Here is a 13,840-nt window from a genome sequence, read left to right as displayed (position 1 = left end):
CCTCAGAACCCTTACATAAACAGAAATTGACTCAACCTATTAATCACACCTCATGGGGTATGCATATCCTTTTACTATTTTAACATGTTATTTCTACCAGTTTCCTTTAAATGAAACACATAAAAAAATTAGATTCAGTATTTACAGTATTGATGGTGTACACCACACTGTACAATTAATGCAAAAATATTTTTTGGCAGACTAAAGCAGAATGCAAATGAATGTAAACAAAAGATAGTTTAGTAAAGATGCAGTAAATGCAGTAAAATGTGTCGCACATTTCAGCTGTTCCTGTAATGGATTCTGTAAAGTGTAAAATCACATTGTCACTTCTGACATGACAGAGCACAACAACAACTTATCTCTTTGTATGTGTCTTACTTATGTGGTGGGGAAAGGGGACTGGAGAACAGGCAGGCCAGGTTGGGCAGGTTGTGCAGGAGGCTCCTCCATGTCAGTGGTAATAAATTCCTTTTATCACTTTCAGAGTTTCATTCCTTGTTAGCAAATATTATATCTTCAGATAACACACACACGCACCATCTGAACCACTTGTCCCATACGGGGTCGCGGGAAGCCAGAGTCTAACCTGGCAACACAGGCCCCAAGCAGGACTCGAACCCCAGACCCACTGGAGAGCAGGACCTGGTCCAGCCCACTGCACCACTGCACCACCGCACCCTTCTCAGGTAACAGCAATAATAAATAAAAACAGACTTTTGTACATGGATTTTAACGCAGTGCTGGTGTTACAGTGTGTCTCCTGAATGACGTGAATTCACAGGGGGACAGGAGAGAAGAAAGCTGCAGAAGTGGATACTCTGACAAACACACATGAAGACCACACGAGGGCTCAGATGTAGAAAACTTCCCTTTCTAATGGAAGAGGAACAACCGGGGACCTTGGATGAAGTACAGTACAATACAGTTTATTCTTGCAGTGGTTTATCCTGAAGGCAGACACACACGGAGCCACACACTGTTTCACCTGCTAAACATGCAAACTCAGTTCTCATACTACACATATTTCAAAAGATTTCAAGAGAAAATAAATACATTTCTGTAAGAAAATAACGCTATAAAAATACAGTTACAACTGAAAATGTGCATACAGCTGCAATTAAATGCCATTTAGCCCCATAAACCTGTTCTACTGAAAGTATTACTGAATTGATAAGCAGCCAAGAAACAAATGGAAACATTTGTTTGAAATACTGCATAACCGTTCTGACTCTTTGTCAACAAATTACTCAGAATGAATTTTATCGCATTATCGCCTCCACTATAAGGACATGCTTTATGTATTAGGAAGTACAAGACAATAATGAGATAATAATGCGTTAATCCATAATTTGGCAATTAATACAGGCAAATACAACTGAACTGTACACTGGAATTGCAAGAGAACTAAGATACAAAAATGAATAATATAGGCATGAAAGTCCGAAACCTGACTGAGAATTGATGCTTTAAAGTGCATTATGAACCAAAAACACAATTTCTTTACAGGTGGGAAATACCAGGAGTAAAGCCAAATTGCTGTTTCTAATGAGGGGGGAGCGGTTGGACCGGGTCCTGCTCTCTGGTGGGTCTGGGGTTTGCGACGGACTGGCGTCCCATCCTGGGTGTGCCCCCCCCAAGCCAGCCCTCGGCCTTGCACCCTGCGTTGCCGGATTAGGCTCCGGCTCCCTGCGACCCCAAATGGGACAAGCGGTTCAGATGGTGTATGTGTGTGTGTGTGATGTCAGTTAAGTTTAAACTGCTGCTACAGGAAATACAAAACAAAAATTTAAAAAAAAAAACAAACAATGGGGAATAGTACAAGACAAAAAGTAACCCTAAAAACCATAAAAAACAACCTTACTTTGTAATATATTGACAGTCAATCATGGATTTTGCTACTGCCAGTGTCTGCATATTTCCTTTGAGCCAATTAGGTTTTATTACTTATTACTGGTGTGTTTATCAGCAGTCGGAGGAGTTCAGGTGCTGTATTCTCCTGCCCGCCAGTTTCCAGAGTAAAGCGCAGTTTTTCTTCAGACAGGGTCTTCTTCTGAACCCAGTCCTCATGCATGCTGCTCCGTCTCTTTGACATTTAGCAGTGGTCCAAAATGAAGGATTCATAATTTTAAAACATCAGGATTAAAGACCCACAGCCTCCAGGTGCTGAATGAGAATTCATTTGTAAAAATGATTACAGGTTAAAGGTTACAGGTTACTGTGATGTAGGAATGTACCCGTATACATATGTGTGAACTGGCCTTTGTATTTAAATCAGTTACACAAATTACGGGAGTAAAGAAGATTGCAAACATAGTGTATATTAGTGTGCCTGTGTGTGTGTGTGTGTGTGTGTGTGTGCATGTGTGTGTGCGCATGTGTGTGTGCATGTGCATGCGCATCTGTTTACTAGTACTGCAGGACTCTAGTGAGTAGGAGTGAACCCAGAGACAGTCCAAAAAAGCTGAACACAGACACGAGTGCTGGGGAGTCACCTGTACAGAACACAAAGGAAACAAGAGAAACACAGAGAAAATATTATTACACCGTTATAACTTGTCATGGAAAAAAGCTCGAGTGAAAGACGGCAGAAAAAGCGTTCAGCATATTTGGCTGCCTTATTCACTCCAGAAGTATTGATTTTATAACTCAGTCCTATAGTTGAACCCAATAATACAGTTAATGATAATAAAGAGCTCAATGGGAGGCAATACTGACCAGTAACTAGGATGGTGGAAACATTGATGGGGAGGTTCACGGAACCACTTTGAACTGCGGTTTGCAAGGTTGTGAACACCTCAGTTGCACTTGGAACATTTGAACTAGATTTGTTGAACTCCAAGCTGCCATTGGTCACAATAGATCCCGGGCTATAAAAAGAAGAGAAGGAAAAAATAACTTAATTGTGAAATTGTTGTAAACAAGGGATGCACATACATTATTGCTATTATTATTACTGAAACAGCTGATACTCTGCATCTTGAGCAAGTGTACTGCTGCAGCAGTGGTGTTCAGACCTTTACACTTCAAGGAAACTGCGTTGATTCCCACTGATTCAAAGTATTGATCAGCTGTAAGCTACCATCTCAAGTAAAGCCAGGTATATGCTTAAAAGCAATATGTTACAGAGAAACAACAAACTTTTGAGCCATTCATACATCTTGGTATTTTTTCTGGATCAGGTAAGTTGCTCCATGGTACTGTAGCACTGTGTTTTAAACCTCCAACCTAAAGGTTGCAAATGACGGTCCGTAACCACTGTTCCACCTCCGTTTCACATATGTACAGAAATGAATATGGACAACAAGAAGGTCACACAGTGTAGCTTACATTTGCTCTAGTGATCAATTCAAACCCTTCAAATGCTGTTTGAGAAGTATGATGAAATTGTGAAGTATGACAATATTCACTTACGTAAAACCAAATATATTGTAACGCAGAAATGAGGCGAATTTCCCACTGTACACTGGTTCGATCTGGAAAAAAGAGCCGAGAAAGAAAGGACACAAATGAAATTTCTTCGGAAGTTACCCATATTTTAGTCAGCCATGATTTCTGTGACATAAGCATTTTTCCACACAGCACTAGATTATGCAAATGTTTATCAGACATTCTTTCCCAAAGTAGCTTGCGTAACCTCAAAGTTAATTTTGTAGCCGGAAAATGTTCTGATGAATATCATTGAATCAATTTAATCTTACCTGTTTCTTTGTGTTGCTGACTCTTGCCTGATAGGCCTGAGAATTTGGGTTATCAAGATCTGTAGTATAACTCTCATTGGAGGTAAACACCAACTGAAAGGTAGTCACTGTATTTGGAGCAAGTGTAGTCGTCACTGTAGCTGCTGTTGTAGCAGTTGGCGTACTTGAGGTTGTGGTGGATTCTGTTGTAGATGTTGTAGTCGAAGTAGTAGGGGTTGTAGTGGGTCTTGTTGTAGATGTAGTAGTAGAAGTAGTTGGGGTTGAAGTGGGTCCTGTTGTAGATGTTGTAGTAGAAGTAGTTGAGGTTGAAGTGGGTCCTGTTGTAGATGTAGTAGTAGAAGTAGTAGGGGTTGTAGTGGGTCCTGTTGTAGATGTAGTAGTAGAAGTAGTTGGGGTTGAAGTGGGTCCTGTTGTAGATGTTGTAGTAGAAGTAGTTGGGGTTGAAGTGGGTCCTGTTGTAGATGTTGTAGTTGAAGTAGTTGGGGTTGTAGTGGGTCCTGTTGTAGATGTAGTAGTAGAAGTAGTTGGGGTTAAAGTGGGTCCTGTTGTAGATGTTGTAGTAGAAGTAGTTGGGGTTGAAGTGGGTCCTGTTGTAGATGTTGTAGTTGAAGTAGTAGGGGTTGTAGTGGGTCCTGTTGTAGATGTTGTAGTAGAAGTAGTTGGGGTTGAAGTGGGTCCTGTTGTAGATGTTGTAGTAGAAGTAGTAGGGGTTGAAGTGGGTCCTGTTGTAGATGTTGTAGTAAAAGTACTTGGGGCTGTAATGGGCTCTGTTGTAGAAGTAGTAGTAGAAGTTGTTGTGGATGTAGGTGTAGTCGTTGAGGCAGTTGATGTTGTAGTGGGTCCTGTTGAAGATGCTGTAGGGGAAGTAGCTGAGGTTGTAGTTGTAGTCGTGGAGGCAGTTGAGGTTTTAATGGGTTCTGTTGTAGATGTAGTAGTAGAAGTAGTTGGGGTTGCAGTGGGTCCTGTTGTAGATGTAGTAGTAGAAGTAGTTGGGGTTGCAGTGGGTCCTGTTGTAGATGTAGTAGTAGAAGTAGTTGGGTTTACAGTGGGTCCTGTTGTAGATGTTGTAGTAGAAGTTGTTGTGGATGTAGGTGCAGTCGTTGAGGCAGTTGATGTTGTGGTGGGCCCTGTTGTAGATGCTGTAGGGGAAGTAGCTGAGGTTGTAGTGGGTTGAGTTGTAGATGTTGTAGTAGAAGTACTTGGGGTTGTAGTGGGTTCCGTTGCAGATGTTGTGGTTGAAGTAGCTGAGGTTGTAGGTGTAGTCGTGGAGGCAGTTGAGGTTTTAATGGGTTCTGTGGTAGATGTAGTAGTAGAAGTATTTGGGGTTGCAGTGGGTCCTGTTGTAGATGTAGTAGTAGAAGTAGTTGGGGTTGCAGTGGGACCTGTTGTAGATGTAGTAGTAGAAGTAGTTGGGGTTGCAGTGGGTCCTGTTGTAGATGTTGTAGTAGAAGTTGTTGTGGATGTAGGTGTAGTCGTTGAGGCAGTTGAGGTTGTAGTGGGTTGTGTTGAAGATGTTGTTGTAGAGGTCATTGCTGTTGTAGTGGGTTCTGCTGTAGATGTTGTAGTAGAAGTAGTTGGGGTTGCAGTGGGTCCTGTTGTAGATGTAGTAGTAGTAGAAGTAGCTGGGGTTGCAGTGGGTCCTGTTGTAGATGTTGTAGTAGAAGGACTTGGGGCTGTAATGAGTTCTGTTGTAGAAGTAGTAGTAGAAGTTGTTGTGGATGTAGGTGTAGTCGTTGAGGCAGTTGATGTTGTGGTGGGCCCTATTGTAGATGCTGTAGGGGAAGTAGTTGAGGCTGTAGTGGGTTGAATTGTAGATGTTGTAGTAGAAGTACTTGGGGTTGTAGTGGGCTCTGTTGCAGATGCAGTAGGGGATGTAGTTGGGGTTGCAGTGGGTCCTGTTGTAGATGTTGTAGTAGAAATAGTTGTGGATGTAGATGTAATTGTAGAGGTAGCTGAGGTTGTAGTGTGTCCTGTTGTGGATGCTGTAGTGGTAGTAGTTGAGGTTGCAGTGGGTCCTGTTGTAGATGTTGTAGTAGAAGTAGTTGTCGATGTAGGTGTAGTCGTTGAGCCAGTTGAGGTTGTAGTGGGTCCTGTTGTGGATGCTGTAGTGGTAGTAGTTGAGGTTGTAGTGGGTTGTGCTGTAGATGTTGTTGTGGAAGTAGCTGTACCTGTAGGTGTACTTGTTGAGGCAGTTGAGGTTGTAGTGGGTCCTGTTATGGATGCTGTAGCGGAAGTAGTTGACGCTGTAGTGGGTTGAGTTGTAGATGTTGCAGTTGAAGTATTCGGGGTTGTAGTGTGTCCTGCTGTAGATGTTGTAGTAGAAGTACTTGAGGTTGTAGTGGGTTCTGCTGTTGATGTTACAGTAGAAGTAGTTGTGGATGTAGCTGTAGTCGTTGCGGCAGTTGAGGTTGTAGTGGGTCCTGTTGTGGATGCTGTCGTGGTAGTAGTTGAGGTTGTAGTGGGTCCTGTTGTGGATGCTGTCGTGGTAGTAGTTGAGGTTGTAGTGGGTTGTGTTGTAGATATTACAGTGGAAGTAGTTGTAAATGTAGGTGTAGTCGTTGAGGCAGTTGAGCTTGTAGTGGGTCCTGTTGTGGATGCTGTAGCGGAAGTAGTTGACGCTGTACTATGTTGAGTTGTAGATGTTGTAGTTGAAGTAGTTGGGGTTGTAGTGGGTTGTGTTGTAGATGTCGTAGTTGAAGTAGATGAGGTTGTAGTGGATTCTGTTTGAAATGTTGTAGAAGTAGTGGGGGTTGTAGTGGGTTGTGTTGTAGATGTAGTAGTAGAAGTAATTGGAGTTGTAGTGGGTTCTGTTTGCGATGTCGTAGAAGTAGTTGGGGTTGTAGTAGGTTGTGCTGTAGATGTCGTAGTTGAAGTAGTTGTGGTTGTAGTGGGTTGTGTTGTCGATGTTGTCATTGAAGTTGTTGGGGCTGTAGTGGGTTCTGTTGGAGATGTAGTAGTAGATGTAGCTGAGGTTGTAGTGGGTTCTGTTGGAGATGTTGTCGTAGAAGTAGTTGGGGTTGTAGTGGGTTGTGCTGTAGATGTTGCAGTGGAAGTAGTTGGGGTTGTAGTGGGTTCTGTTGTAGACATTATCGTCAAAGTAGTTGTGGTTGTAGTGGGTTGTGTTGTAGATGTTGTCGTTGAAGTTGTTGTGGTTGTAATGGGTTGTGCTGTCGATGTTGTTGTTGAAGTTGTTGGGGCTGTAGTGGGTTCTGTTGGAGATGTAGTGATAGAAGTAGCTGACGTTGTAGTGGGTTGTGTTGTAGATGTCGTAGTTAATGTAGTTGGGGTTGTAGTGGTTTGTGTTGTCGATGTAGTGGTAGAAGAAGTTGGAGTTGTAGTGCTTTCTGTTGTAGATGTCATCAAAGTAGTTGGGGTTGTATTGGGTTGTGTTGTAGATGTTGCAGTGGAAGTAGTTGGGGTTGTAGTGGGTTGTGTTGTAGACGTTGTCGTTGAAGTTGTTGTGGTTGTAATGGGTTGTGTTGTCGATGTTGTCGTAGAAGAAGTTGGGGTTATAGTGGGTTGTGTTGTAGATGTTGTCATCAAAGCAGTTGGGGTTGTATTGGGTTGTGTTGTAGATGTTGCAGTGGAAGTAGATGAGGTTGTAGTGGGTTGTGTTGTAGACGTCGTTGAAGTTGTTGTGGTTGTAATGGGTTGTGTTGTCGATGTTGTCGTAGAAGTAATTGGGGTTGTAGTGGGTTCTGTTGTAGATGTAGTAGTAGAAGTAGCTGAAGTTGTAGTGGGTTCTGTTGGAGATGTCGTAGAAGTAGTTGGGGTTGTAGTGGGTTGTGTTGTAGACGTTATCGTCAAAGTAGTTGTGGTTGTAGTGGGTTGTGTTGTCGATGTTGTCGTTGAAGTTGTTGGGGCTGTAGTGGGTTCTGTTGTAGATGTAGTGATAGAAGTAGCTGACGTTGTAGTGGGTTGTGTTGTCGATGTTGTAGTTGATGTAGTTGGGGTTGTAGTGGGTTGTGTTGTAGATGTAGTAGTAGAAGTAATTGGAGTTGTAGTGGGTTCTGTTTGAGATGTCGTAGAAGTAGTTGGGGTTGTAGTAGGTTGTGCTGTAGATATCGTAGTTGAAGTAGTTGTGGTTGTAGTGGGTTGTGTTGTAGATGTTGTCGTTGAAGTTGTGGTTGTAATGGCTTGTGTTGTTGATGTTGTCGTTGAAGTTATTGGGGCTGTAGTGGGTTCTGTTGGAGATGTAGTAGTAGATGTAGCTGACGTTGTAGTGGGTTCTGTTGGAGATACAGTAGTAGATGTAGTTGGGGTTGTAGTGGGTTGTGTTGTAGATGTCGTAGTTGGTGTAGTTGGGGTTGTAGTGGGTTGTGTTGTAGATGTCGTAGTTGAAGTAGATGAGGTTGTAGTGGATTCTGTTTGAGATGTCGTAGAAGTAGTGGGGGTTGTAGTGGGTTGTGTTGTAGATGTAGTAGTAGAAGTAATTGGAGTTGTAGTGGGTTCTGTTTGCGATGTCGTAGAAGTAGTTGGGGTTGTAGTAGGTTGTGCTGTAGATGTCGTAGTTGAAGTAGTTGTGGTTGTAGTGGGTTGTGTTGTCGATGTTGTCATTGAAGTTGTTGGGGCTGTAGTGGGTTCTGTTGGAGATGTTGTCGTAGAAGTAGTTGGGGTTGTAGTGGGTTGTGTTGTAGATGTTGCAGTGGAAGTAGTTGGGGTTGTAGTGGGTTCTGTTGTAGACATTATCGTCAAAGTAGTTGTGGTTGTAGTGGGTTGTGTTGTAGATGTTGTCGTTGAAGTTGTTGTGGTTGTAATGGGTTGTGCTGTCGATGTTGTTGTTGAAGTTGTTGGGGCTGTAGTGGGTTCTGTTGGAGATGTAGTGATAGAAGTAGCTGACGTTGTAGTGGGTTGTGTTGTAGATGTCGTAGTTAATGTAGTTGGGGTTGTAGTGGTTTGTGTTGTCGATGTAGTGGTAGAAGAAGTTGGAGTTGTAGTGCTTTCTGTTGTAGATGTCATCAAAGTAGTTGGGGTTGTATTGGGTTGTGTTGTAGATGTTGCAGTGGAAGTAGTTGGGGTTGTAGTGGGTTGTGTTTGAGATGTCGTAAAAGTAGTTGGGGTTGTAGTAGGTTGTGCTGTAGATGTAGTAGTAGAAGTAGTTGTGGCTGTAGTGGGTTCTGTTGTAGATGTAGTAGTAGAAGTAGTTGGGGCTGTAGTGGGTTGTGCTGTAGATGTCGTAGTTGATGTAGTTGGGGTTGTAGTGGGTTGTGTTGTAGATGTTGTCGTTGAAGTTATTGGGGCTGTAGTGGGTTCTGTTGGAGATGTAGTAGTAGATGTAGCTGACGTTGTAGTGGGTTGTGTTGTCGATGTCGTAGTTGATGTAGTTGGGGTTGTATTGGGTTGTGTTGTAGATGTAGTAGTAAAAGTAGTTGGGGTTGTAGTGGGTTCTGTTGTGGATGTAGTAGTTGATGTAGTTGTGGTTGTAGTGGGTTCTGTTGGAGATGCTGTCGTAGAAGTAGGTGAGGTTGTATTATTCTGAGCTGTAGAAGGTGTTATTGAAGTTGAAGAAGCTGGAAAGACATACAGTCAAGTATTTAGACATAGCGAGTCTCTTCCCAGACTACACATCAACGATCTGAATGTGCTGTTTCTCTATGAATACATCTTACCAAGCAGACATATCAAGGACAGAGCGGTCTTCCAGTCCATACTTGCCAATGTATTAGCACCTGAAAAGGAAACGTGTTGTGAGACGTATGGAAATGACCATGCGGATGTGCACTCACTCTTGATGATAAAAATAGACAAGAATAGTTAACATTACAGAGCTTCAGCTATATTTTATATATTTTGATACTTGTTAGTGTACAGCGGCTCCTCAGCTTACAAACAGTTGGGACCACACGTTGTTTGTAACCCCACCGTCACTTTTACCACTGATGAACAAGTAATAAAAGCCTAATAATCCAGATTTCCCTCCATTTATTCATTGGTCAGGTTCTATAAAAATTTCAGACATAACCAGAAGAAACTAGAAGTCACGATATCCCATTGTCTCCGTCCCTGTGTTTACAGTGACATCTCTCACTATTTAATCGAGCTGTTCAAAACCCACTGATTGTATTAATTGCCTTTGCTATTGCTAAAAACGTTATTTCACTGAGTTGGAAACTACACACACAGTGTGTTACACAGCGCTACAGTCGTTTTACAGAGTACTTTTCAGTGAGAAAAAGTCAGAATCTGCTGAAAACGAAGGTATACGCTTTGAAGAAAGATGGGACCCATTCATTGCCAGAGATAAATGAGGCCTGACATACAGTATATTGTGTATTACAAATGCATGTTAGATTATATCCTTCATATCTTTTTGCAGGAGCCGCTATGACTCATTCCTCATTATCTTTACTTGCAACGGTTACTACTGTAAATATAAACATCTTAAATGTATAAACAGTGAGAGAATTACACAGTTTTACCGTAAGATATCTCTGTTAAACTATTACATATATTTTGCCCAGTTATTTTCTTCCTGTGATATTCTTTTGCTTCTATCTCTCCCATGTTACTTTCTGTTCTTTTCAGTTAAGTTTTTGTGTATACTTTTCTATATTGTTTTCTTTCATGCAAATTAAAAAAATCTCCAGTACCAAGAACACGAGACACAAGCTGAGAACACTGCGGAAGTGAATTTAGTTAACGCTCTCCTGTTCTGTTTAGGCACTGGTATCTATCCGCACAGCAGGTCAACAGTTGTTGTTTGTTCCATCTCAGAGAGAAAACCTTGAAAATGTTCCTGTCTTTCAAGATCAACAGCCACTATCATAAGGAGCCACTGTGTCATCTTCGCTGTGGTTGTGCTGTACCCAGGAAAGGCATGAATTATCATCATAAATACAGTAGAAAAACCAGGGAAATCCTGAAGAGCCCCATGTACAGTAAAACAACATCTGGGCATTCAAAGTGCTCGTGACCAAGATTCGGAATAGGGAACGGATTTCAGAAATTACACTGTCCATACAAAATAAATTACTAAATGTCATTCAGAAAACTTCATATCTACAAGAGTAGCAGAGAACTTCTCCGCAAGCTATTGTTCTGTCTTACTCCATTTGTTAAGTGACATTGCAAGACATCCATGACTACATTATTAAAACCCCCAGTTCTTGGTCTTTCTAAAAATATTGTGGCAAAATAACCACGCGCTGAGACTCAATGTCACCCCGAGATGAAAGTTTTTTTTGTCCAGAGACCTGAGATGGACTCATCTGCAAATTCTGCAGGAGCTGCTGCAAGAATGACGACAATGATGCTCTAAAGACACATCCACTGATGTCCCCTTGGTTTGCTCCTGAGAAGTAGCACTTTTCGAGCGTTAAGCACCGAGAAGGACCCCCACCTGACCAAGCGCGACAGACGAGGCACATCACGGGACGCCATCAACGCCCAAAACAAGTGTGACATCAACCACTGCCACTGGCTCTTAACGTAGGGTTACTCAAAAGTTTGTCAATAAGGTGACAATGAGGCAGACACGTCATACTAGGTAATTTTCTACATTCACACGAACTGAAGCCTAAATGCAAATTTAAAACAAGCTAACCGTTATGGAGAATTTGAGAAGTTTTGAGAAAACTTGAGGAAAGTAGTTGAAGAGTTAGTGAAAACAGCGAAGATTCCTCAGTCACCCACTGGCCGTCTGGAAGCAAGTGTAACAAAGTAAAAAAGTTTACTTAGTTCTCCAGAGATGTGTCTGTGCTGAGTGGTGCTGGCAGTGATGGGAAGGTCCTCTACACGTCCTCAACTGCCTTAGGGATGAAAGAGGACAATATTTATAACAAAGTGCCCACAAATGCTTCCACCCCTTCACCCAACTGCCAATAGCAAGCGGACAGTGCATTTTTAGGCTCTGCGGAACTTGTAGAGCAAGTCGTCTCCTCCACCCACACGTCCACACTGATGCCACGCTGAGCTGGAAACGAGATGCCAGGAACAGGCGGGAATGTAGAACAGGACCGTTCTTCTTTTCCGTTCCCATCTCGTGTGTCTCACAATGCGGCGAAGAGCTCGATAGCTGTGCGCCTCGAAATGATGTTTACACTCTGAAAGTGATCTCGCCGAGAGCAGCTTGTCTTCCGTTCCGTCCTTATGGAGCACATGCAAACACAAGCTTCAACACAAGTGCATAAACCATGTGACAAAGTAAACGAGGTAAATGTTCAGCGTGAGCGAGCTCTGTTCAGCACACCTTCGTCAGACATGTGCATTAAAGAAAAGTCTAGAAAAGAGTAGGAAAACAGCTTTCCCCACCTTCTAACCGTATGATGCGTGGAATGAATTTTTAAAATGAATTATCCATCAGTCGCGCAAACGGGGTCCTGTTTTTTGGTTTTTCATTGTAAATGTGCCGTGGTCACCAAGGGTACAAGAATGTTGTATGATCTTGAGGCTAAACCACAGACCTTTCAATTTCTGAACTCTTCTGGAAATTTGTCTAAATGTCAACGGGCAGAATTTTTAGTTATGGAATCTAAGTTGATGTCAGGTGTTGCCTCAGATTTTTTATGCCGCATACTTTCTGGAACTGTATATAAATAGTCTGTTTGCTGCTGAAACCAAGGCCATCCAGGTGAGAAGTTACAGGTAAAACAACTTGAAATGTATGATGGCTGGAACCCAATCCTGCCAGAAAAAGGTTCTAACCTGAATGTCACATGACATTCAACACTACCGTGAGACTCGGGCTGTTTTTTTTAAATAAAAACCTCTGCTGTCTTCCCAGTGATGAATAAGAAGGCATATTCCACCATGTGACACTACTTCTTCCTTATAGTATGAATATAAAAAGACTGGCAGGGATGTGTATGTGTCTGCATATGTGTATTACAGGGCCAGACATGTGTTTTCCGGCACTTTTTGTCTTTTCTTCTTTACACACTGATGAAATTTACAAATGTTTTGTTTTCTTGTAAAGGAGGCGCGGTGGCGCAGTGGGTTGGACCGGGTCCTGCTCTTCTGTGGGTCTGCGGTTCGAGTCCCACTTGGGGTGCCTTGCGATGGACTGGCGTCCCGTCCTGGGTGTGTCCCCTCTCCCTCTGGCCTTACGCCCTGTGTTACCGGGTAGGCTCCGGTTCCCCGTGACCCCGTATGGGACAAGCGGTTCTGAAAATGTGTGTGTGTGTGTGTGTGTGTGTGTGTGTGTGTGTGTGTGTGTGTGTGTGTGTGTGTGTGTGTGTGTGTGTGTGTGTGTGTGTGTTTTCTTGTAGTGCAAACATGAGAAATGGAATGAGGCCCCCCCCCCCACACACACACACACTGGCTGAAACCACTTATCCCTTTCGGGGTTGCGGTGAACCGGAGCCTAACCTGGCAACACAGGGCATAGGGGTGGAGGGGACACACCCAGGACAGGATACCAGTCCATCACAAGGCACCCCAAGCAGGACTTGAACCCCAGACCCACTAGAATGAGGGACCTGGCCAAAACCACTGCACCACCGCACTTCCCTGAAGCAAAGAGGATTTTTTTAATAATAATTTGTGGCTGTGCTAAATGTTTAGGTCCTTCACCGCGTTCATGTATCACATGAAAAATATTTGCCTATCCGGTTACACAAAGGTTACTGAAAATGATGTGGGTGTCAGGAAGTCCTAATGCATTTACTTGCATTAAACTTATTTTTAACATACAACAGTTACACCAAATGTATAAGCATGAATTATTGGTAGTTTACACTGTAAATGGGGGATGGGTTGCTTTATCATTTGCTGATAATCAATGATCTGAGAAATTCCACAATGAGACTGAAAGTGATCCCCAGAGCGCCTGAAGATAAAGCTGCAGTATTCATTCTTTTGATGAGTGGTGCACTGTTGCAAACTGGGTGTGTCTTGTTGTCATGCACCACATACCAAAAAAACATGTGTCAGTGAAGACCTTATGATAACGCATAATTCATGCCTATTCTTATCATGCAAGACACCAGGAAGAAGATCAAAATCTATATGAAAGCAGGCAGGAAAGATCATGACACACCCTTCCCACCCTGACCATTGCATGTTCCAAGCCCCCTTTCCCTGTTTTCCCAAACGATCCGAGTCCCTTCTCAGCCTCTGAAGTGCACGTTATATTCCATATCCACACTTGAATGGACATTAAGGTTCCGCTCTTAAAATCCAGCTGAACACAGGAAAGACTC

General features: G+C 42.8%; 1 protein-coding gene and 1 long non-coding RNA gene across 2 annotated transcripts; both read right to left on the bottom strand.

The window, feature by feature from the left end:
• Positions 1–4,901: 4,901 nt before the first annotated feature.
• Positions 4,902–8,387, bottom strand: LOC108924401 (DNA-directed RNA polymerase subunit beta''-like). The gene is made up of 5 exons (XM_029259280.1): positions 8,346–8,387; positions 7,566–7,576; positions 6,747–7,443; positions 5,980–6,324; positions 4,902–5,859 (listed from the first exon to the last, which is right to left on the bottom strand). The coding sequence occupies exons 1-5, from the start codon at positions 8,385–8,387 to the stop codon at positions 4,984–4,986; spliced, it is 1,971 nt and encodes a 656-aa protein (XP_029115113.1). The 3' UTR covers positions 4,902–4,983.
• Positions 8,388–9,081: 694 nt separating this feature from the next.
• Positions 9,082–11,389, bottom strand: LOC114912413 (uncharacterized). Its single transcript, XR_003798262.1, has 3 exons — positions 11,375–11,389; positions 9,311–9,370; positions 9,082–9,211 (listed from the first exon to the last, which is right to left on the bottom strand). It is a non-coding gene; the product is annotated as an uncharacterized LOC114912413 (long non-coding RNA).
• Positions 11,390–13,840: the final 2,451 nt, after the last annotated feature.

The sequence above is a fragment of the Scleropages formosus genome, chromosome 16 (genome assembly GCF_900964775.1).
Source record: "Scleropages formosus chromosome 16, fSclFor1.1, whole genome shotgun sequence".
Lineage (NCBI taxonomy): Eukaryota > Metazoa > Chordata > Actinopteri > Osteoglossiformes > Osteoglossidae > Scleropages > Scleropages formosus.
This window is presented reverse-complemented; position numbering and strand designations above follow the sequence as displayed.